The following is a 17287-nucleotide window of genomic DNA, read 5'->3' on the forward strand; positions in this document are numbered from 1 at the left end:
GAGAAATCAGCCTGCAGCTACATTGCACAAAAGGTAGTAAAAAGAAGTCACTGCCGCCAGCCGTTCAAGTTAGTGTAACAAAAAGGTTACATGAGAAGTGGGATAAGGAGTTACTATGTAACCCCCCCAGTACTCCACATGAGGTGGTGTGCGCTGGAAAGGTTGTCCTACTATTCTTGGGAACTGTAGTTCACACAAGAAAATGTATTTAAACATTTAGAGGAGTCCCTTGGTCTCCTCTGTGGCACTTGTGTCACTATATGAAAAAGCAGATGCCTATGGAGTTCACCAGACTCCATTAAAACATAAGGAACTCAAGATCTTAGTCGGAAGGAAAAGGCACGAGCGGGTGGCAAAAAGGCCCACTCACTCAAGAGGTTAAAATCACAAAGGTCTCAGATTCAAAGGGTTGGGGGTCTCTAAGGTTAAAGGGAATTGGCACAAACTGAACATTCTCCCAAGCACTCTGCAATGTAAAGTCACCCCCAACTTCAAGTCACTGAGCTACAAATCTGATCTGAAATTCACCATTTAGTTCATTCTGTATAGAGTACGCTCAAGTTAACACATGCCAGTCAGAGAAACGTAAGGCATTGAGGAGTATACTCGCAGGAGCGCGCGAGGCCAGCTGCGGGCTAGATTCATGGCTTTTAAGATGAAGTTTGCTGTCTGTAGCCCCTAAAGGTTCGGCACTGGATATTTCAGGAAATGCTCGAAATCCTTTTTAGTTTGGGCTATTAGGTGTTACTTGCGACACCAATAAGCCGAAACTATTGCATTAGAGTACAGATGCGGTGACATTGCATATGAAGAAGGACACAGCTTGTCGGTGGTGTTTGGCTATTTGCCCCCCTCCCCATTGACTGCCCATGGCCATGTTAATCCCTATGCCCATTCCCACCCAGTTCCTGCCCCTCCTTGCCCAAAACACTGCCTCGTGAGAACTCTTTGAGCTTGCTTTATTCAAGCCTTACCATCAAACTGTGCACTCAAAGTCCTGCCAGTATTTTTAAATCAGTCTTCTGGGAGTTAATGACTTAATTGGAGCCGTAAACATACTACTGGTGTAATAAAAAGGTCTTAACATGGTCTGCCTTCAGCAGCCACTCAAGGTATATGCATGTTCTTCACTGAAGTCCTGTTAAAAACGAGCATTTGCACAGCCAATGGCTTTGACATTCTGCCCATCTGCATGCGTGGAGCAGCCCCCCCCCCCCCCCCCGCCCGCACCATGAGGTGAGGCTGTGCCAGTCTGTATTCATACACTTTGTAACCATATGTGTATTCTTGCACTTTGAACTGTACCCTGTACTATGCACTTTCTGGAACTAGCGCCTAGATGCCCACGGGCTTTGTGCGCTGAAATAAATGCAAAAATAATTTGCCAGGCACTGCCATTGGATGGCCATGTACTCGCACCATTTTGCCTGCTACCATCAACGGCCAGTTAATTCCATTAGGGCTGTGCCTGCTAAGTGACTTTCCCATGCATACACAAAAGCCCAAACTGTTGGCATTGCCAGTGCTTGTTTAAGAATGCTTTTGGAAGGACGTATTGCCTTGCCTCTGATGGCTCCCCTTTTCATGCCGCGGTTGCCTTTTGGAGCCCTAGACCACGCCCTTATGTGTTTGCCGTGGCCATCCTGTCAATATACAAACCATTCCCAAATGCTCCTTGCTATTAAGTTTTGTCACACCACCTTCTCAAGGCGCTTTAGCAGCGGGCCCCGTTCCTATTTTGGAATCCTAGATGCAGAAATGGAGTAATCGAATATTGATAGCGCACAACCCAACACGACTTGTTTCTTGGCGCCTTAAACAATAAGCGTGTATTTATCTAGTGGTCCTTGGTTTCTCATGCTCCGGGCCAAAGGTTGACTCGGTCCTTCTGGTATTGCAACATGTGACCTAAAGAGTGTGCCGAAAACTCTGCAGTGAGCCATCAACACACTGAGCTATCTCTCTGGACTAGAAGCACGGAAGAGAAATGCATCGGGCGGTGAGGCGGGAGTTCTGGCCACCTGTTCTATTGTGTGCTCTCCACATCTAGCTCATAGGTGTCAGCAGCTGCGTGGGCTGGGGGCTTGAATCCTTACCCGCAGCAGACAGCTGGAAGGCACCCGGGCGGGCGTGCCCGGGCTAGAGAGGTGCAGGGAGATGAAGGAAGGGGAGGAGGATGCGGGGGCCTGGAAAGGGAGAACGAGAAAGACTGATCCCTTCCCACGTTTCCACGGCACCCCTCCGCACATGCTGCCACTGCCGGAGAGGGCAGGTCAGATGCCCAAGATCACACAGCGGCACGGCCTTCGGACACGCAACCCACAAATTAGCTTCCTGTGGCAAGGGAGCGGGGCACAGCATGGGGAACACCAGGGCAACACGAGATATAAGATTTGAGAAAGGAACAGAGAGAAAAGGGCAATGTTGGGCGAGAAGAGTGTGAGGCGGATGGGATGGGGAGCCTGGGAGAACAGCTAAGAGGAAACCGAGGTGGGTGCCAGAAAGCAAGGGAGGAAAAGGAAAGATACAAGTGACCTGAAGAAAGGGCGAAGAGCAGGTAATCTTAAGAGGAAAATCGGGCAAGAGCCAGGGGCGGCATGCAGGACCCATGCGGCCCAGCTAGTCTGGCTACATGCGTGTTCCCTGAGGGAACACAGAGAAATAAAGGCGCAAACAGCACGGTAATAGGCGTGTTTATGCAAGTGTAGTGTCTCTTTTATTTATGTTTATGTCCTGTGTCTGTGTTTTGGAAGAAACCATCCCGCTCACCAGGGGGCTGGATGGAATGGTAAAAGAAAAGAACAATAAGACAACATTTAGGGGCGAAAAGAAGCCAAAGAGGATTTGAAACAAATACTGTTAAAAAAGACAGTTGGAGAATGAGAGAAAAAGGAGAGAAGCTGTCGCTGCCCTGAGCAGCCCCCCAGGGCCTGCATCCTGAATATGGCGCTAGGGGTGCGCTCTGAGTCCCCCCCATAGAGGGAACCAGGGGGCCTAGAAACTGATACAAGGGGCAGCTCGGACACCCCGGAGCTGATGCGCCTAACGGCCAGACCGGACGGGCCCAGTGGAATTCATGGCCCAGGCAGCATGTCAGCTACTGCCTGTGCCAGCTAAGAACGGGGCCGGGGCCATTCCAGACTAGGCTGCCCAGCCGTGCCCCCTGATGGCCAGCGAGGTGGCCCCATAGTGTTGCCAGGTCGGAAAGAAAAAAATAAGCTGAATGCCCCTCCAAAAGAAGCCCAAAACAAGCTGCCTCCCATCAAAAGAAGCTGAAAAAACAAGCGCACACCTAAAATGCTGTAGAAAGGTCTCAAAAGTAAGAAACTTAACACAAAAGCATAAACATGCATAGAGAGAATACAGCAATTGTGTTAAGTTGTGTTAAATAGAAACAGCACAGGTTACACAATATAATGTACACCACCAGAAGGCATGTGTCCAAACTGAACATCCCTAGTACCCTAGCTCACCACAGATGCACAAACTCAACCCTCCACACTCCTCAAACACCAGTCCGGCCTGCACTACAATCAAACAATTTACGTTAGCGCAAATTGAAACACTTGTGTATAGGCGCGTTACAAATGCTTTATCATATCATATCAAATTGTCTACTGCTCCAGACAGCTCACTAAATGAATACAGGGAGCCCCGTCTTCTCATATCTGCAGTCATAAAACAGTGCTACAAAGCAACCTTGCCTGCTCCTAAATTAGCCCATACCACGCCTCCTGCAGATCCTGAAATTCCAAGAAACCGTGACAGTGATAGACTGTATGCTATACAAGACATAGCATAACAGGGCATAGCAAAGATTAACCCATTCCCTGCTGTGGCAGTACTCTGGAAGGCTCATTGGTGACTGGCAGAAAAATGGGGGGAAATTAATGTTGGCTCTGCTCAGGCCAGTGCTGTTTACTAGAAGGGTTTATTTGCCCAGGATCACACAGTTTAAACAGTGATGCTGGAACGTTAACCCACTGTAAAGTTTGGGCATTACAACATATATATTTCATGCTGCACCTTGTAAAAAATAATTACATTTTGTATTTCAAGGCCCAAATTAGTATTGCCATACAGAGCAGAGCCCTAAACCTTCATTACCATTTTCGGGAAAGCCATCCAGTCCTGTTTTTGATTGGAATTCTGGGACTTGTAGTTTTCCTAAATTACATGTGGAGGAAAACCGTCAAATAGCAGAATCCTGGACTGGATGGCTCGCTCATGCATGGGATGGTAACTGAGCGCTCTGATAATTGTATTTGCAATCTACCAAAGCTTAAAGCAACCATGTAATATATCAATTCCGAGAAATAAAATGCTCAGTCAAAAGATTTTTGGTTCAGCTTTATTTTTTGCTGAATTCATGGAAAACTAGAAGTATGACAATGCGAAGTAATCCATGTCGGAACTACATTTTCTTTTTCCACTACTGTGTTGAAATGGTTGTCACAAACTTCTTGCTTGCTATTGTGAAAAATGCAGAACAATCCTTTTTCATGGCTTCCTTTCATAAGAGGCTTTCTGTTCTGCATATTTTCAGGCATTTGGCATTGATGGGGCACTGAGGTAACAATCCATGAGGGGCCTTTCAGATGCAAATGCCCCATCAGTGCCAAATGTCTAAGCATGTGTTAAATGAGAGAGCAGCCCTCGAGGAAGACAAAGGTGTAATTGCAGGCCATTAAGGACAATACGCTGCTCCAGGGGGGTTATTACTGAACCTGCTTCACATTCCCGTGCAGGACGCCATGTGGAGCTGTGACTTGTAATGGGTTTGGCTGCCAGGCAAACAAGCCCAATTACACGCGTACATCTGCTCAAACAAGCGGACAAAAGCCGCGACAAGCGACCTTCAAATATTATAAGCGACTTTAGGCAAAAAGAAGCCCAAAGTCGCTTATAATAAGCGCACCTGGCAACACTTCAATGAAGTCCTCCCGGGTTGCGTATGCTAGACGCACCCTGGGAGGAGAAGCAAGGGAGCAGCACCTGGAGGGTAGAGCTGTGAATACCAAAGTCCCACTCCCGCGTTGACCTCGCTGGCCAACCCGGGTGAAGATCAGGAGGAGGAAGTCCCGGGCCGCTCTGTTGAGCGGCTCAGGTAAAGAAAGCTCCAGTCAGCCAGCGGAGCAGCCCGGGTGAAGATCAGGAGGAGGAAGTCCCGGGCCGCTCTGTTGAGCGGCTCAGGTAAAGAAAGCTCCAGTCAGCCAGCGGAGCAGCCCGGGTGAAGACCGCAACCTTCCCCTTGTGCCCATCAATGCAATTTTGAGGGGTCGGGCCAGAAGAAGGCCGCAGCACGTAGCAGTGATCACAGCAGCATCCCCTGTTGCCATGGGGACGACGCCTGACTTTAACATGGCCGCATGTTGCGATCACAGTGGCACAGGGACACTGCCAGATTTCAAAATGGCCCAGTGGGTGCGGCAGTGATGTTGGGTGGGCCTGAAAGCCAACAGAGCCCACCCAGAATAATTGAACAATGCAGTGGGCGCAGCAGTGATGTCGGGTCGGTCCCCCAGCCAACGAAGCTCACCGTGAAAATAAACAAAGAGCCATGGTGCATGGCAGTGGACCCAACTCGCACAGGGGGGCGCCCAGGTCTTTAATAAGAGCGCTGGCTCCTCGGTGAGTGTGTGTGGCCACATGTGGTGACACCATGAAGGAAGAAGAGGGGCCAGGGTCCCACCATGTGTCAGAGGACAGGGCCTGCCAGCCACCAGGATCTGCCTTGCTGCAAGGATCAGCCTTGTCACCAGCAAGCACAGAGCAAGCAACACCAGAGACCGACGCCAAGGTACTGCAGAGGTGTGACCGACTGCAGCAGTCACTCCATTGTGACAGTGTTTTATGTAGTATATATGTTGTAAATCAATTAATACATGTATGTGTAGTTAGATGTCTATATTTAAGAACCGTTATGTAGGGCAATTGGTCTGTAGGGGGAGTGTAATGTTTGGGATAAGTGTTAGGGGGCATGCTAATTAGAGTTAAGTAAGGGTAAGACAATATATAAAGAGGACCATTATTTAAAGTAGAGGGGAGGAACTCTGGCGTGAGGTAGTGGGATAGTGCTGCAGCCTGCCTGAGGCCACCTAGCTAGATGGGACCACCCACAGAGGCCATCCTCTGCCTCACACACACTCCATGTGGGTGGTACTTGAGTTTAGGTATGGGGGCTGTTGCGCCAGACTCACCCTAAAGGTCCCCGAGAACCCTCCAAGCAGGGTGAGCTGGCGTAGCAGGTTCCCAGTTAGTTGGAACTTACGCCAGGGGAATTCTAGGGAAAAGATAAAAGGTACAAGTGGTTTTATTAAATGAAAAGGGGTCCCCGTTGGATCCCTATAAAATTCACTCTGGTGCCTGTGTCCCTTAGTGATCAAGGAACTCAGGGTGTAGCCCATCTCCCATTAACAGCGATATTCATTTAGTGGTGCACCACCCCACTCTGCCCAGCGGGCTGGGGTTGGTGGTGCCCCTGCTCGGAGAAGGAAAGAGTACACCCTTGCACGAACCAGGGCTGGGAAACCGGGGCTCCACACAGGGAAGAAATGAAAGGGTCAAGCAAAACATTGAGCAGGAGAGGAAAGGGGTAAAGGACAGCAGGAAGACCAGAGAAAGGAAGAGAGGAGGGAGAAAAGGAAATTAGAGAGAGAGGGGCCAAGGCAGAGAGAAGAAGCCAGGAAAAGCCCACAGGGAGAGCCCACAAAGGACGAGAGCTCGACGAGGAAATGAAGAAGAAACAGGCCAGTAGACTCAACACTCAGACAAGCACATGGGGCGCGCCCAAGGAACTGAGAGATGGCGGATTACCAGCAGACAGCTTGCATGCCCAGGCTATCAGCACCGTCAGCCCACAGCTACATCCCAGGTGCGTTACCAAAACAAACCCACATCAACAGAGCAGGCGGAAGACCAGGGAGGGGGGCACCCACCTCAGAGACCAGAGAGGGGGCACCCACCTCCTCAGCGAATGAGGAGGGGGCACAGGCCAGCTCAGGGAAGAGGAATCAAGAAGGGGGGCATGCAGCAGCTGAGAGACCAGGGAGGGGGCACCCACATCAGAGAGCAGGGAGCGGGCACTCGCCTCCTCAGAGAGCGAGGAGGGGGCACAGGCCTGCTCAGGGAAGAGGAATCAAGAAGGGGGGCATGCAGCAGCTGAGAGACCAGGGAGGGGGCACCCACATCAGAGAGCAGGGAGGGGGCACTCACCTCCTCAGAGAGCGAGGAGGGGGCACAGGCCTGCTCAGGGAAGAGAAATCAAGAAGGGGGGCATCCAGCAGCTTAGAGACCAGGGAGGGGGCACTCACCTCCTCAGAGACCAGGGAGGGGGCACTCACCTCCTCAGAGAGCGAGGGGGGGCACAGGACAGCTCAGGGAAGAGGAATCAAGAAGGGGGTCATGCAGCAGCTGAGAGACCAGGGAGGGGGCACCCACATCAGAGAGCAGGGAGGGGGCACAGGCCTGCTCAGGGAAGAGGAATCAAGAAGGGGGGCATGCAGCAGCTGAAAGACCAGGGAGGGGGCACCCACATCAGAGAGCAGGGAGGGGGCACTCACCTCCCCAGAGAGCGAGAAGGGGCACAGGCCTGCTCAGGGAAGAGGAATCAAGAAGGGGGGCATCCAGCAGCTGAGAGACCAGGGAGGGGGCACCCCCCTCCTCAGAGAGCGAGGAGGGGGAACAGGCCTGCTCAGGGAAGAGGAATCAAGATGGGGGGCATCCAGCAGCGGAGAGACCAGGGAGAGGGCACCCACCTCAGAGACCAGGGAGGGGGCACTCACCTCCTCATAGAGAGAGCAGGGGGCACAGGCCAGCTCAGGGAAGAGGAATCAAGAAGGGGGGCATCCAGCAGCTGAGGGACCAGGGAGGGGGCACCCACCTCCTCAGAGAGCAGGGAGGGGCTACCGGCTTACTGTGGAAACAGGGAGGAGGGCATCCACCAGCTGAGATATGATATGGCATTTGTAACGCGCCTATACACAAGTGTTTCAAGAGACCAGGGAAAGAGCACCCACCGCCTCAGAGCCCAGACAGGGGGGCCCTGACCAGCTCAAGAAATAGGAGCCAGGCAGGAGGGTACCCACAAGCGGAGACACCAGGTGAGGGGGCGCCCGTCGCCTCAGAGACCAGACAGGGGGGCCCCGACCAGCTCAAGAAATAGGAGCCAGGCAGGTGGGTACCCACAAGCTGAGACACCATGTGAGGGGGCGCCCGCCGCCTCAGAGACCAGGGAGGGGGACTCAGGGAACATGAACCAGGGAGGAGGGCATCCACCTGCGGAGAGACAAAGGAGGGGAAATCCACCTCCTCAGAGACCAGAGAGGGTGCACCAGCCAGCACAGGGAACATGAACCAGGGAGGTAACATCAACCAGCTGAGAGACTAGCGAGGGAACGCCCACCTCCTCAGATCTCAGGGAGGGGGCACCCACCTCCTCAGAGACATGGGAGGAGGCACCCCCCACCTCCTCAGATCTCAGCGAGAGGGCACCCACCTCCTCAGAGACATGGGAGGGGGCACCCACCTCCTCAGATCTCAGTGAGGGGTCACCCACCTCCTCAGATCTCAGCGAGGGAGCACCCACCTCCTCAGAGACATGGGAGGGGGCTCCCGCCTCCTCAGATCTCAGCGAGGGAGCACCCACCTCCTCAGATCTCAGCGAGGGAGCACCCACCTCCTCAGATCTCAGCGAGGGGGCACCCACCTCCTCAGAGACATGGGAGGAGGCACCCCCCACCTCCTCAGATCTCAGCGAGAGGGCACCCACCTCCTCAGAGATATGGGAGGGGGCACCCACCTCCTCAGATCTCAGTGAGGGGTCACCCACCTCCTCAGAGACATGGGAGGGGGCACCCAGCTCCTCAGAGACATGGGAGGGGGCACCCACCTCCTCAGAGACATGGGAGGGGGCACCCACCCCCTCAGATCTCAGCGAGGGGGCACCCGCCTCCTCAGATCTCAGCGAGGGAGCACCCACCTCCTCAGATCTCAGCGAGGGAGCACCCAGAGACATGGGAGGGAGCACCCACATTCTCAGATCTCAGCGAGGGAGCACCCACCTCCTCAGAGACATGGGAGGGGGCACTCACCCCCTCAGAGACATGGGAGGGGGCACCCACCCCCTCAGATCTCAGCGAGGGGGCACCCGCCTCCTCAGAGAGATGGGAGGGGGCACCAGCCAGATCAAGGAACATGAACCGGGGAGGAGGGCATTCATAAACTGAAGCACCTGGTAGGGGGCACCCACCTCCTCGGAGAGGAAGGAGGTGGCGCCAGCCAGCCAAGGGCAAAGGAACCAGAGCGGGGGGGGCATCCACCAGCTGAGATCCTGAAGTTGGCACCCACCTCCTCAGAGGCCTGGGAGGAGTCACAGGCCAGCCCAAGGAACCGGAACCAGGGAGGGAGGCATCCAACAGCTCAAAGACCAAGCAGGGGGCCACCCACCAGAGGGGGCCACCCACCTCCTCAGAGACTAGGGAGGGGGCCACCCGCCTCCTCCAAGACCTGGGAGGGAGGGGTACCGGCCAGTCCAGGTAAAAGGAACCAGGGAGGAGGACATTCACTAGCTGAGAAACCAGGGAGGGTGCACCACCAGTCCAGAGGACTGGGGAGAGTCACTAGAAAGTTCAGGGAACAGGAACCAGGGAGGGAGGCATCCACCAGCTGAGAGACCAGTGAGGGGGAACCCACCTCCTCGAAGACCTGGGAGGGGGCACTGGTCAGCCCAAGGAGGGGGATTCACCAGCTGAGAGACCAGTGAGGGGGCATCCATCTCCTCAGAGACCTGGGTGGGGGCAGCCACATCCTCAGAGACCAAAGAGAGAGTACCCACTTCCCCCGGAAACCAAGGATAAAGCACCCACCTCCACAGAGACTAGGAAGGGGGCAGCAGCCAGCTGAGTGACAAAGGAGGGGGTATTCATCCCCTCAGAGACCAGGTAAGGAGTACTCGCCTCCTCAAAGAGCAAGGCGGGGACACCAGTCAGCCTAGGAAACAGTAACTAGAGAGAGGGCAATTCACCAGCTGAGAGACCAGGGAGGGGGCACCGGCTAGCTCAGGGAATAGGAACCAGAGAGGGGGGGCATCCACCAGTTGAGCAGTTGAGACCACAGAAGAGCACCCACCTCCTCATAGAGGAACGAGAGGGCACCAGCCAGCTCAGGGAATAGCAACCAGGGAGGGGGCATTCACCAGCTGAGAGACCCAAGATGGAGCACCGACCTCCTCAGACACCTGGGAGGGGTCACTGGCCAGCCCAAGGAAGAGGCACAAGGAAGGGGGGCATCCACCTGCTCGGAGACCAGGGAGGGGGCACCACCTCCCCAGAACCCAATGATGGTGCACCCACCTCCTTAGAGACCAGGCAGGAAGCACCCACCTCCTCCAAGAGCAAAGAGGGGACCCCGGCCAGCCCAGCCCAGTGAACAGGAACCTGGAAGGTGGGTATTCACCAGCTGAGAGATCAGTGGGAACTAACCCAACTCCCCAGAGACCAAGGAGCGGCACCGGCCAACTCAGGGAACATGAACCAGGGAGGGGAATCCATCAGCTGAAAGACCATGGAGGGTGCACTCAGCTCCTCGGAGAGAAGGCAGGGGGGCACAGGCTAGCCAAGGGAACAGGAACCAGGGAGGGGAATCCACTAGCTGATAAGACAGTGAGGGGGCACACAGCTCCTCAGAGATATGGAGGGGTTGGGGGGGTACCGGCTGGCCAAGGGAACAGGAAACTGGGAGGGGGCATCCACCAGCTGAGAGACTAGGGGGAGAGCATTTACCACCTCAGAGACCAAGGAGGGCGCACCGGCCAGCTCAGGGAACAGGAACAAGGGAGGGGGCATCCACCAGCGTAGGGAGCAGGGACAGGGCACACACCTCTTCACAAACCAAGGAGGGGGCCCCAGCCAGCACAGGGAACAAGGAGGGGTCACCTTGCACTGTTTCAAAGACCAGGGAAAGATCACCATTCACTGGCTCAGATTCTAAGATGCAGGTTCTAAGGCCATGAAGGAAGCACCCAATGAGGGAGTATCCACCAGCTGAGAGACCACCGAGATCACACCCATCAAGCCAGAGAAGAGGGACAGGGCACCCTCCACTTGACGAGAGAGTGGGCACCCTCCACTGGCTCAAAGTACAGGGAAGGGTCACCTAGCATTGGCTCAAATACCAGGCAGGGTCACACCCTCCACTGGATAAGTCACTCAGAGAACAGGGAGGGGTTACCAACACACACAGTCTCCAAGCCCATTGAGGGAGAATCCAATGCTTCAGACCAGGAGGTGGAGCAGGCACTGGGCACCCTACACTAGCTTGACCAGGGTTGGGGCACCCTGCACTGGCTAAAAAAAAAAACAGGAAAGGATCAACCTCCACCATACTACATTAAGGAGAGGGCACCCCCACCCCCAGGCACTAACACCTTGAAGGAAGCACTCACTGGCCAGGGAGAGTGAATCCACTAAGCTTAGAGAGCAGGGACGGGACATCCCCCCTCTGAGAACAAGGGGGTTGGGGGCGTCCCACATCCTCAATGACAGGGGGGAGGGCACCCACAAACTGAGAGACCAGGAATGGTGCAAACCTGGGTTATGGGACAACACAGGAGGTGCAGTCATTGGCTCAAAGAACACAGATGGGGCAACCAATCAGCTCATAGAATGGGGAGGCACCCACTCACTGGCTCAGAACAGAGTGGTCAATCCCCACAAGCTCAAGGATCAGGCAGCGTGGACCCAGTGACTCAGAAGAACACGCTCACAAGTTAACAGACCAAGGATGGGGTTCACATGGACTTAAAGACCAAAGAAAGAGGCTCCCAACATTGCAGAGAACAGGTAGAGGGCACCCAGCAGCTAATAAAATGAAGAGAGTCCTAACCCAGGTTGGGGGCCAGAGCAAGGGGGCCCCTACTTACACACCAGAGAGCTCTCCCACGCCTCCAAGACCAAACATGGAGCAGCTACAGGCTCCGAGACACAAGTGTGGGCACCCACTCACTGGTTCAGAGACCAGATGCAAGTTAAACGACAGACTCCAAGACCAGGGAGGAGCATGGAAAACAGAACACATGCAGGGGGCACCAGGCCACTCTGCTGATGGAGAAAAGGACACCCACCGACCGCAGGGCACGGAGGCTTGGTTGCATACACAAGCCTTGAAGGGTACCACAAAGGGTTTTGGCGGGAAGAGGCTACTACTATTGCACAGAAAACCCAATGCACCTGCCAAACGCCAGCTAGAGCCAACATGCCTGCAGGAGAGCACCCATGCCAGTTACAAAGACTCACCAGCCCCGGCAGGTCCAGACTGTTGGGTCTCCTGTCTCATGAAGATGCTGAACTCCCTGGCAATGCTATTAACTCAGACCATGCCCTCACAGCTTTCTTCTAGCAAGAAAACAAAGCCTGGCCTTGTGCGTCTGCATTTGTCACTTACCTGGGGGTGGTTAGGTAGGGCTGCCAGGGTAAAGTTCTCCACATTCATTAATTTGACTGCTGTACCTATTCAACCTCAAACCCATGCATCCTGCAGTAGACCAACTCTGCTATCTTCGAAAGGGACAATGGTTGTACAGACCCCCCCCGCCCCCAGCCTGCCTGCGTTGAGCACAATGGACAATTGTTAATCACTTCTTGGGCTCAGCCAAAGATCCAACACATAATTCACTAATGTGCCTAGTCCACTTTATTGCTTGTACACTTCCTGCCACCAGCACAACCCTGGTGGCTCCCACTAAGCTACGTTGACACTCACCTCCTGCCAGGAGCATCAACCCATAACTTCTATCACATCAGCCATGACTCACCTCCTGCCAGGAACATTAACACTCGCCTTCTAGCAAAAGACCATCAACCCTCACCTCCTATGGGCACGGCTCGGACTCACCTTCAGCCACAATGAACCTCACTCACCTAACAAGCATTAATGCTCTTGTTCTACCAATTGGACTCTCATCAGCACCTGCCAGGAGCACCAACCCCCACCTCCTATAAGCCTAGCTCTGACTCAACATCAGCCACAATGACCCTCACTCACCTCCCGTCATGGCAAATCGAAATGACTGACCAACATAGCTCAGTTGCATCCTGCCCTCAATACCGTTTTGCGACTACCATGTTCTTCAGTCTCGGAACGCTTTTGGAAATCTGGGGTCCTGGACTAGAAACCCAATCCTGGTTTAAACCCTCCCCCCTCACCACCAGAAGAGAGTAATTCCAGTTACCGTTCAGTGCCATTGCCGGCATGACCAGCGACATCTTGGGTCTGGACGTCTTGTTGTGACTGATGGCCGGAAGCAAGAGATGATCCTGAAAAATAACACAACCTATTATTTACAGTACTTACAAGTGGTTGGAATCTAGCATTAAGCACTATAGAAAATAATAATATGATTGTAAACACACACACACACAAAGATGTATAGACGAGGCAAGGCACAAAGAAGCAGTATGCAATAAAGCAGGACACGTGAATCCATAGGAATACCTCGATTTCTGCACTCACTGATGGATGCACGTCCCATGAAGTGACCTTGAGCCACCTTCTTTGGACTTCGTGTGCACAGCTTTGGCTTGGATCAGTTAGGAGGCTCAAGTCGTGATGAAAGCCTAGGAACATCTGCAAGGCGGCTGAAACAATGCCACGCATTCCCTAAGTAGGGTAGTAGCTGGAGCCCCCAGAGGGACCGGAACCAGTCTGTGCAGCACATAAAAGTACTGGCAATACATTTCATACAAGCAATGCAGTACGGCACTAAACTGTGGAGCCTTGCACCAGGCCATGCCCAAGAGGTTTTTTCTAAAAATCTGCAACTGCCCTTAGTTTAGTTTAGTTTATTCAAGCGCACCAAACCCTGAGGTATCTAGGCGCATAGGTTACAGGACTGAACACATAGTTAATAACAGACAGTCAAGGCATTACATGTAGGTACAAAGGCGATATATACAGTATGTACAAAAGACACGATGGTGCAGTTACATATACATATATGAAGGCAAGATACACACCGGTGTGACAAGCATGAGGTAAATTACAATGTTCCAGAGCAGATAGGTAACATATTCTAAGAGGTCGATTATAGGGCATAAGTATGGATATGTACAGGCGACGTCATAAAGGTAACCTAAGTGTATATTATTTGATTACTCTTGCATGAGGAGGCAGTTTTTTTATTTTCTTTCTGAAACAGAAGAAGGAAGAAACATTCCTGAGATGAGTAAATGAATTCCAGAGTTTTGGGGCTTGTACAGGGAAGCTACTGCCCCCCGATTTCTGGAGGTTAAATCTTGGAATTCGTAGACAGTTCAGGAGGGATGCTCTAGTGGGGCGGTCAGAAGTGCTCTTCGAGATTTTGCACGCCCGGTATTTGGGCGCTAGGTTAGCAAAACATTTATGTGCGAGTCCAAGTACTTTGCTAGTGATTCTACTCTTGGACAGCCATTGCAGATTCCGCCTGGTGGCTGAGATATGGTGCGATCTGGGAATATTGAGTGCCGCTCGGATGGCGTTATTTTGGAGTGTTTGCAATTTAGTTAAGTTCTTTTTCAAAGTTCCTAGATATAGGGCATTACAGTAATCAAGTTTAGCGAGAATGAGAGATCTAGCCAAGGTCAGGCAGTTGGCAGAAGTCAAAAAAGGTCTACAAGAGTTTATTAACTTTCACGTGTAGGCAGTGGCCGATGGAGTTGCGTTGACCTGTCTGGTCAATGTTAAGGAGGAGTCCAGATAGAATCCCAGGGTTTTAACATCTTTGGAAACCTTTATGTATTACCGTCAATGTTAAAGGCTTTGAAGTTGTTGTCCAGTTTATTGAGTTTAGTTCGGGAGCCAAAGTGTAGTTCTGTTTTGACATCATTGAGGCATAGGCCATGTTTGGCCATCCATGCCTGGATGACGAGATATATTTAGTTTAATAGTTTGGAATCTAGGTCATAGTTCCCGGTGATGGGAATGAGTATTTGGGTGCCATCTGCTTAATTATTGTAGGTGACAACCAAATGGTCGAGGTCGAACAGTAGCTTAGTAAATATATTATTAAGTGTTGGTGAAACACAAGAGCCTTGGGGAACTCCCCCAAGTCACCTCCGCAGGGTCTGCAGACACATTAGGTGAGAAGGCCCTCGTTGTCCTCTGGGACAGGAATGATTGGATCCTGGTAATAGCATTGTCGGAGAAATGGGCAGTGGTTGACAAGTGAGAGCAGAGTACCTCATGGTTGACTAAATCGAAGGCAGACGATAGGTCAAGTAGTAGCAAGATGGCTAGGTTGCCTTTATCGATTTGTTCATCCATTTGTGTATTAAGGGCGTTTCAGTACCATGTCTAAGCCTGAACCCAGATTGCCGGAGGCCGAGTAGGTTATGGTTTTCTAGGTATGCCTGAATATGGATATACGCGGCTCGGTTGAGAATTGTGAGCAGGAAGGGTACAGTTGTGATAGGATGGTAGTTGGTAGGTATGTTTTGCTCAAGGTTGGGTTTTTTCAGTAAAGGGAGTACCCAAGCATCCTTAAGATTGGTTGGGACAGCACAGGTCCAGAAGCAGTGGTTTATGAAGGTAGTTATAAACGGAGCTAAGTCTTTTGCTCCTCCTTGAATGATGTTAAGTGGGCAGGTGTCTCCTTTGCATCTGGAGGGTTTGAGACTGATTAGTTTTTCGACCTCTGAAATTGAGAGTGGGGTAAATTGGAATTGGTCGACAGGTACCGCTCCGGCAGGCTGTAGGTACAGCTCCGGCAGGCTGTCTTAAGATAGAGTATTTCCTCAGAACCTCTGTCTGTTTGGTTTCAATTTTAGTTTGGAGCATTCATATCTTATTAATAAGGGAGTTTTGGATTTCAGTACACGAAGATTTGTCTTGGGCACACGTTTCAGTGGAGGGGGCAGGAGATTCAAGCTCTCTGAGAATGGCAATGAGTTACTAAGAGCTAGATTTTGCGTTATGAATTCTGTTGTTGAAAGTCTCCCTTTTGGCTTGGAGAATAGCTGTTTTGTATTCACAAGAGGTTGTTTGGAAAGCATCTTTGTTAGGAGTTGTGGGGAGGTTTATCCAGGTGGATTTGGCTCGTCTTTTGGTATCCCACAGTGCTTTTAGGTTAGGAGTGAACCATGAGTTGAGGTGGGACCTGGGTTTAGCTTTGCACATCTTCAAAGGTGCTTTTGTGTCAATAGCATGTTTGAGGGTAGAATTGTATAGTTCAACTAGGGAAGATGGGTCAGCGGTAGTGTTAGGTTTTATTAGGGGTAGTACTTTTTCTAGTGTGATTTTTTTAATGTTTCTGGAAAGGGTATATCTTTATACTTTACATTGGTACCATTTGCTAGAACATACACATTTAGCTCCTAATAAGTTTTGGCAATCAAATTGACAAATTAAAGTACAGTTGTTCATAATCCATGATCCTTGTATAGCAGTATGTGCCGGTATCGACGGAGTAGCAAGAATTGATTTAGACTATTAAGACGTCATTGGTTCTTATTGCCTTTTTTTGCAAGCACATCCATCCATCTAGTGTCCATTATGAACTGCAATATTTTGTGTGTGATGGCAGTTCCAGGAGATAAGATTGTAATCTTGGGAAAAAACACAAACGTTGCAAAGGTATTTGCAAATAATCAATAATGGGTTTTGAGACTTTGCATCGTAAATCTGGCCATTCAAAGTCTATTTAGATTTGGTTCTAAGGAGTTTTAATCTGGGACCACCAGACAGCATGTATTGGATGGACCGCCGCTACAGTTTCTGGAATTAGGGGTAGGCCGGTCAGGCAGGCAAGCAAGCAAGCAGGCTGCAGCACATTGGACATGTATTTCATGCCAGCTGCCGCCAAATGCCAACAAGTGGGACAGACAGTGGGTAGGCAATGGGGCAAGCAGCCACTGATCTCTGCCGTTCTCCTTTGATCAGGTCAAGAGGAAGGTTTCCTTTTTAATGCACATTACAGCGCATGGCTGCCTGCACTCCTTTATACGCCAGTGCTTCTAGCTGCCCTTCTAGCATCATCGCTCTCATAGCATGTGATATAAAGCACACTGGTGAGCTCCAAACAGTGCGAACGTGGATCTTGAAGGCAAAGTCATGATCTAAGCAACACTGCCCATATGATCAGCAGATCTGGAGGCAGTGCTGGAACCCATGCAGCGTAGTGGTCAGCACTCTCGGTTAGTGCACCTTCCGCGTGAGCCTCAATTCCATGGCGACAGGCCTGGATAATGGGCTGCAGCGTGTGCATGAACATGAGGGGGGTTCTATTATACTGTACTTCGCAGAGGATCTGAGTTCC

General features: G+C 51.7%; 1 protein-coding gene across 1 annotated transcript in view; it reads right to left on the reverse strand.

Moving 5' to 3' along the window:
• The window catches only part of ATF6B (activating transcription factor 6 beta), a 240442-nt gene that overhangs the window by 13181 nt on the left and 209974 nt on the right, over window positions 1-17287 (reverse strand). The window contains exon 15 of the mRNA XM_069634975.1: window positions 13229-13313. Coding sequence (XP_069491076.1) covers window positions 13229-13313 — 85 coding nt within the window. The remainder of the gene's footprint in view (window positions 1-13228; window positions 13314-17287) is intronic.

Source organism: Ambystoma mexicanum, chromosome 13, assembly GCF_040938575.1.
Source record: "Ambystoma mexicanum isolate Mex_15411 chromosome 13, UKY_AmexF1_1, whole genome shotgun sequence".
In the NCBI taxonomy this organism is placed as follows: domain Eukaryota; kingdom Metazoa; phylum Chordata; class Amphibia; order Caudata; family Ambystomatidae; genus Ambystoma; species Ambystoma mexicanum.